We start from the raw sequence: 8,005 nt of genomic DNA, 5'->3' as shown, positions 1-8,005 counted from the left end.
CTTTGCCCTTTGTACTGTACTGGTAGCTGAAGTCTTGAGGATGGTTGCCAAGTTTGCTCTGTGTTCCAAATTGGTTGTCCATGTGTATAGGAAATGCATGCGTTGATACATAATTTGTAGTAATAAATTATTTTCTAAGTAACATATGATTCAGAACATGCCTGGCCACGGTGACGATCAACTCACATCGACTTTTTTTTAAAAATTTTTCCTCTGATTGCCTAGAAAAAAAAACAATAAAATAAAGGGAGATGGACGGATGGATGGTGGGGGTAGCAAGCTGAGCCTGAGAGGTGGTATGATGGCAACTATCTATTGAGGTCCATAATGGGGACAGAATTTGGTGGGGCCCACCTTGGAAGAAGATGAAGAAGAAGAGGAAGTAATGAAGAAGACGTTAAGCGCTAAAATACAAAATACCCCGAAAAGGGGTTGGGGAATTGGGGATGCCTTTGGCTTTGGATATATATCAACTTATTAGTTATTACTACCATGATCCGATCCTGCATGGTGAGTAAAGTAGCAGTAACAGTTGCTAAAATACTACTACTATGATCCGATCCTATCCTATCATCATGAATGGTGCTGGTAGCTGGGGTGTGTCTTTATTGTGCTACTAGCTAGTTAAATTAATACTAGTAGCTTTTTGGGTTCTTCTTCTTTTTTCTTTTTTTTTTTTTCATTGCTTTCTAGCGTAAGAATTACTGTAAATATTTTTATTTCTTGGCCCCAGGGGGGGTAGAATATACAACAAGATTCTTCAAGACGCGAGAGAGATAAATAGGAAGAGAGAGTTTGAACTTTGAAGTGAGGAAAGGGAACATACCCAATTTGATCCCAGCAACTGTGTTTCTTGCTTCTTCTAGTTATAGCAGATCCCGAAGGTATCCATCCGTCTTTCCTTCCTTTCCTTTTCTCTCATCTATATGCATAATGCATGGGTATATATACATTTAATAAACACATCTGAAAATTTTTCTTTACTTTCTTATCATAATTAGGTTCTGCAACTTTTATTATTGCCTCATATTTTCTTATTATTAATTATTTAATTGCTTGCTGTATTGTCATTATGTTGTGTTTATTTCGCTTGCATGTCTTGGATGCCTCCCTCTTTCTCTTTTTATTTATTTTTATTATTATTATTTTTTTTTTTGGTGGGTTGCTGGAAAGGGGTGGCGGGGAAGGGAGATGGGCTTTACTGACAGATGCTTTTGGGATGCATGTAGTTTGAGGGAACTGGGGAGGGCATTGCTTGTGGTTCTGTTACTGGATAGAATTATTTGTTTCACTGGAGTTTGTGTACTTTTTCTTTTATATTTTCTGGGTTTTGCCGGATCAGTCTTTTAAAAACTGTGGATTCAGCAAAGGGTAATTTCTTATTAACTTTTCATCATACAACTATTTGGTTGTTGATCTAATCTTGACCAATAATTCTCTACTGCATAGTCTGTTAACAGAATGGTGGTCTCTGGTACTGGTGGTGATTGAGAGGCAGATATGGCTAAGAAGAGAATATCGCCTTCCTTTTTCTGGGATACGGCTCTTCCATTTCCCCCTTTCTTTTTTGCTTTGTTTTTCTTTGAGGCATGCCAAAGTGTTTCTTCCGTTTATTCTCATAAAAAATTTTTTTTTTGCTGAGTTGATGCGTTTAAGCATTCTTGGGGGACAATTTTTCTTTTATTGACTTCTATATTCATTTACGTTTCAGTAGACAATACATTTCAACAATTTTTTGTTCCAAAGAATGAAGCCAAACTTCTCTGTTTGACATAAGTTTAGGGGATAGAGGATTTGCATGTAAGAAAGTTGATTTTGCCCAGTTACGAGTGTTGGCCTTGACATGGGCTCCAGGATCAGAAGCAAATAAATGTTGTAAAATGTCATCGTATTTTTGACTGATGATGGTCCTGGAATGTCCTCATTTATTATACCATGTAAAGTTCACCATACGAGGAGGAGGTGATTAGTTAGATCCGTGTTTCGGATAGTTGGATACTAACTTTGTATCCAGAAAGCTCACCAACCCCCTGAAAGTGTTGCATCTGTATAATCTGTTACATTTTTATTTCGTTTCCTGGTTTATTTCTTCTTTAACCTTCCAAACATACCCAAGCTGCTGATGATTGATTTAATAATCTGTTAGTTGTTTATTGGACATACTGGGCACATTGATCATACTCATTTCATATTAATTGGAGATGTTTGGAACAACTTTTTCATCATCTCTCGTGTTTTCCTTGGGCAGATGAAGTCAAGTAGAAACTCTCAGTCTCAATTGATTTTGGGCATTTTGGGTTCTGCAGAGTTTAGAATGCTTCAATGAGTAAATGGCTATACGAGTTGAGAACATTCACAGTAAAGTTTTAGGACAAGATTCTACTTGTTCAATGCTCCATTTTGTCAGTTCACCATGGTGGAATTTACAGGAACAACAGTTGTCTCAGACATCATCTAAAAATCTCAGTTTGAGAGTAGAAACTCCATCTCTATGCTTTGAGGAGGCAAAGCATCTAGGCCAACAGATAGAAGAAGACCAAAGCTCTCACTCAATGGAGTCAAGCAGCCAGTCTCAACGTGGAGCGACTACTATGGGAAAGTCAAATTCTCAAGATCAATGTATTTCATCAGAATCTGGTAATGGTGCATTAGCGTCCTGATTCTCTTGAATAGTTGCCTTTTTACATTTGAAACTTCTGCTGTTTGCTACTTATCCTCTAGGGAAATGGAAAACAGAAAATTACTTATTTGTTACCAAGTATAAATTCTGCTGCTATATCTACTACTGGTGCTACAACTTTTGTGAAATTTTGGAAGTAATATAAATCTTAGACCTTTGATGATATATAATACTCCTCGATTGATTATGCTGCAATTGTTAATAACTTCGGATGAGCCACATCTACTCTGATAGATCTGTATAGATGTCAAGCTCAGTATGAGGTGGAACTGTCCCTGCAACACAGAACGCTAACTTTATGATTTAACTGACCCAGGACATTAAATTTCATCTACATCTTCTACATTTTCTGTTTTTCTATTTGGTTATAACATGCAATTGCTGTTATTTTGGGTGAACTGTTATCATGTATGGTCATACTAGAAAAGCAAACATCATAGTGGATGATATCTTGTCCTAATTTGTTCTAGAAGGTCCTCCTTGGCTAATTAAAGCTATTCAAATTGATCCAGCGCAAAATGAAAGCTTTGGGACGCATGTAGAAGAACAACCAAAACCTGCTTTCTTTCCGAGTAATTTGGAATCTTCAGCCAATCCTTCGCAAATTGAATTCCCCCAATCAGCTGTAAGTTGCTGCAGTCACTTCAGAGTCATCTTAGTGGCCAACAATTAACAACTTTTACTTTTCACCTGATGAATTCGTCTCTTATTTTAGGCACAAATTCCATGTATTTACTCGGATTCCTACTTCAGCAGCTTATATTCGGCTTATGGGCCTCAAGCCATGGTAAGTACACCATTCAATGTTTTCATAGATTTGCAGAATCAAATATAACCTGCAATTCGATGATTTAATGTTAAAACTACACAGATAAGGATGAATGCAGTGTGCTTTTCTTCGTGTATTTCTGAGCATGAACTACAGTTCAGAGAATCTATAAAATAGGAGTCTATTTCTTAATTTTTGACTTTCCAAAATGGAACTTTAGGCTTCATGTATCTGGATTTTTAAAGTATTAAGTGAAGAGGCAAGTCCTTCATTTTAGTATATGACCTTCATGATCTTTATAATGCCATTGCTTGTGGAATTTCATTAGATTCAGCCGCAAATGATGGGGATAGCACCTGCTCGCGTCCCACTGCCTCCTGATCTTGCCCAAGATGGTCCAATATATGTGAATGCAAAACAGTATCATGGTATACTCAGACGGAGACAGGTGCGTGCCAAGCTTGAGGCTCAAAACAAGATGGTGAAAGGTAGAAAAGTGAGTGCAATGTCTGCTTTTCTTCCATCCTAGTCAGTATCAGTATGTTTCTTTAGTTATTTGCTTATTCTGTGATTCAATAAACTGTACTAAGCATATTAAGCATGGTGACGGAAGAAAATATGTAAACCGATTTGCATCTTCATCAAAGATACGCGCTGTGTTAGCATAAAGATTAGAGAAGAAACTGATGAAAATGATAGAATCCTCCCCCCTCCCCCTAGTTTGTGACTTTTGTGGGAGGTTTTTGAGCTGCCCACTTGGAACGTTGTTTCATATCTTGCCCTATTTAATTTATCGGATGATTTGAAGGACTTTTTATTCTACAAAGAACGATGAGAACTTGTCCTTGTTCTTTGGGTCTCGCTTTTGTCAATAAACTCACTACTAAAGTTTAATAGTTTAACTTCGTATGTAAACATCATTGTGCACGTGAGGTAATGCTTTCTAAATCAATTAAATACAGCCATATCTTCACGAGTCCCGTCATCAGCATGCAATGAATAGGGTTAGAGGTTCTGGTGGAAGGTTCCTCAGCACAAAGAAACAGCAGCAGCAATCCGAGTCAACTCTCTCCACTGGCTCCTTTTCCGCATCCATCCATTCTTGTCAAGAGACCGATGCGCTGGAGATGGAAGCTGAAAGGTCCAACGACAGCAGGCATTATGCTTCAACTAGTACCAGCTCTTCTGCCATGGGATACACTCCTGATGATATCATTTTCCAGCAGCATGCCGACAGCTACATCAGCCTTTCTGGTCAAATCGCTGGTTCGACGTCGTCGGGAGGCTTCATGCAGAATGGAACTCCGCTCCCTGTTCCGACTACCCGGTGAAAAGCGCAGCAAAAAGCACCGGGACTTGGCAATTCATCCTTGGCTTTGTTACATTCAAGTTTTAGCTTATTTTACATGATGGACATAAGAGTACCGTGTAGAGTATACTAAGAATACTTCACCAGTTTGAGTCCGTTTGACACATACCATGCACCTGCCAGTCGAAACCCTATGTCATGGCTCATGATAAGGAGATTCCTTTGTCATTTATTTAACCATGGTTCAGTTTGTTAAATGCTTAACTCTGGATCTAATCTTCTTCTGCTTCTTCTTCTTCTTCTTTTTTCATGTCGCTTTCGTAAGAATGTCAAGCATTCTATCAAGAATCTGTACCCCTAGATTAAAGTGAGATGATGCAGTGGAAATGCCTGCCGTTTGGTTCTTTAGGTATTGAAAATTGAATTTTTGTGCTAATATTCTTGGATTATTTTATGGGGTAAACTTTATGGGTTGGCTGGTTCCATATCGGGAAGTGCCGTGTAGTTATTTAAAGGGTAAATCACAAGTTATCACCCTAAAGTATATCTTGATTTTCACTTCAACCTCTATTCTTTATATTTTGTTACTTAACGCCTTAAAAGATAAAAATATCCTTCTAGTATTATGTAAAGTTTTTATTTTCAAACTTTCTACTCCTTTTAAACATTGAATTTAGACTTGTGATTTGATTTTGACCACTTTAATTGATAGTGGTAAAGTTTCGCATGAAATTTGTGTGTGTGTATTAGGGAAGACACTTACAATTGAATATTTTTTTAAAAAAGCCAAAGAAAAGATCCTAAAAAGCAAAAATTCATTAGAGTAAAAACAACCAAAAAAAAATTTCCAATAATTGGTATGTGAATCCTTATCCTTATACTATATAAGAATGAGTTTAGGGTAAAGATGATCTTTGGATTTCAACTGCAAGGGTGGGGCTGTTTTGGAAATGCGAGAGTGTTTGAAGTGCAATTAGAGCATTGAATATGAGTCATTGTAGTTAATTTGGTTTTGTTATAATTATTTAGATGTCCTTTCAGACATTCAAAGTTAGGGGTAAGTTTGACATGTGACAGTGTTCGATATCCGATCCAACATTGGGTACAATTAAATTTAACTTGTGTTTTAGTGAAATTACATAAAAGCCCTTCTAATCATTTAATTGTATTAATATTCAAGTCTTTTAATTTTCTAAAGCCTTTCGAAGGAGTTTGAATGCCGGTGTGAGCTAAATAAATCAACGGAAAGTCTTGGTTCTGTTGAAAATGCCAGTGAAGGTGATGAGCCCGATATAAAAGATAGGACTAAAAACATTCAGAGTTGGGGGGGTCGTGACGATTCTAGTAACAATAAGGTTGATCATTTATTCGTCGTTAAAGACATTCGGAATTTCATCTCCGATGACACTTTTTTAGTTAAGGATAGTAATGGAGACAATTTTTCCATATATTTTGATATTGAAAATCAAATTTTTGAGATTGACAACAATCATTTGTTTCGGAGTGAACTAAAAAATACTTATTGGAATTCTAGTTATCTGAATAATGGTTATTTGGGCCTTGTTTGGATTGCTGGTTTCCGTCGAAAAATTACGTCGTTTTTCGTGATCACATTACCCTATTACCTTTTTCCCTCACATACATCAAATCGCTACAATAATTTTTTCATGAAAAATCACGAAAAATGCAATCCAAACACAAAATTTCATTTCATTACATAATTAATGTCAATTAGTAGAGAAGTTTGGTTTCTTGACGATTACCATGGCAACCCCCATCTATTCAAATTCATTTCATTTACTTATAGTTTTGTTCCATCACAATCATGCAACCTATTTGTTTCTCAATAGGTGTGTTTTCTTTAGCCAATCTACTTTTTGGTTGAAGAAATCTGTAATCTTGCAAGTTGTATCTGCAATAAGTTTTTAGTATTTTAATTCAATTATCCATGTTAGACAAGCTTAATAGGGAGGAGATCACATTTGTTAATTGTTATTTGTGATTTAAAATAAGTTTATCATCATAAAATTTTCCATTTATAGATTGTAGCTACTTCTTTTGTTGTTTTAACTATTAGTTATGGTAATTTTCAAATAGTTTACTATTTTATTGATGATTCCATCTAGGCAAATTTTCACTTCATTTGATTTGCCAATATGTTTAACTATCTACTTAAAACTATTTGGCTGCAAATCTAAAGTATGTATTTCATTACTTTTTATTGTTTTCTTGAATTGAGTGGATTAAGATGCTTTAGTAACTTTTTGAGGTTATTATTTCTCTAAATTAGCGTGTTAGGTGTTGTATATCTTTGCAATTAGCTCAAAAACTGATGTTTCGTGATTGTAACCCTTATTGAGAAGGAGATTCTTTTCTATATGCTCTAAATCATACAATAAATCATAATTGATTGATTGGTCAATGTGGAGGTTTCGTGATGATATATCCTTGAAATCAATATAAAATCAAGAATTTGGCTTGCAAGAACCGAAATTCCACCAGCAATGATTTCTTTAAGTATGTAATTGTCCAAATCTCACTTGTATGACAAGATAATGTGGTAGATTGCCCTCATATCAAGATTAAATTCAAACTAAACAACAGATTTTAATATTCCTAAAGTGCATGAGCGGATATAAGTAGGTTTTTTATTCTATTAGGTTAGATGCAAAGTGGTTGATCGTATCTTATAATTATGTTTCATTGCATATTATATATTTTGACTAATGATTTTTCTGTTTAATATTACATAATAAAATTATCATACTTCAATTCTTATACTACAAAATACCAAATAATAATTATTAACCATCTCTAATTATAAGCACTAAACTCCCGCGCGTTGTGCGGGCTTTTTCCCCTAGTGTGTGACTATAAAAATGGGTAATTGACTTTGAATTGTCTAATTATAAGGAAAGAGAATAAAACATATCTTAATTTGGAAAATAGATGAAATTGATTTATAAAAAAAATGTACATAGCTTCTTTAATTTTGTAAATTAGACAACAGACATCCTAAAATTTTTATTGGAGAAATTTTTTTATTTGCTTATAAATAAAGATTTGAAAAAAAGAAAACTAATGTCAAATAAAAAAGAGAAGAGACGCAAAATAAAAAAAAAATCAACATAGTATAGGAAAGAAATAGAAAGGCTAGTAACAAGAAACAAAAAACGCTGTCGTTTAGCTCCACCACAACCGCAACGCCGGTCTCTTTGGTTTCGTCCCCTCAGCAGCACACGCCCAA

The 8,005-nt window shown here is 35.3% G+C and overlaps 1 protein-coding gene across 1 annotated transcript; it reads left to right on the top strand.

Moving 5' to 3' along the window:
• Window positions 1–796: 796 nt before the first annotated feature.
• LOC113776279 (nuclear transcription factor Y subunit A-3-like) lies at window positions 797–5,086 on the top strand. Its single transcript, XM_027321402.1, has 6 exons — window positions 797–884; window positions 2,249–2,637; window positions 3,193–3,305; window positions 3,396–3,467; window positions 3,778–3,945; window positions 4,412–5,086. The coding sequence occupies exons 2-6, from the start codon at window positions 2,331–2,333 to the stop codon at window positions 4,778–4,780; spliced, it is 1,029 nt and encodes a 342-aa protein (XP_027177203.1). The 5' UTR covers window positions 797–884; window positions 2,249–2,330; the 3' UTR covers window positions 4,781–5,086.
• Window positions 5,087–8,005: the final 2,919 nt, after the last annotated feature.

The sequence above is a fragment of the Coffea eugenioides genome, chromosome 6 (assembly GCF_003713205.1).
Source record: "Coffea eugenioides isolate CCC68of chromosome 6, Ceug_1.0, whole genome shotgun sequence".
NCBI classification, from domain to species: Eukaryota; Viridiplantae; Streptophyta; class Magnoliopsida; order Gentianales; family Rubiaceae; genus Coffea; species Coffea eugenioides.
Note: the sequence above shows the minus strand (reverse complement) of the source record. Positions and strands in the feature narration are given on the sequence as shown.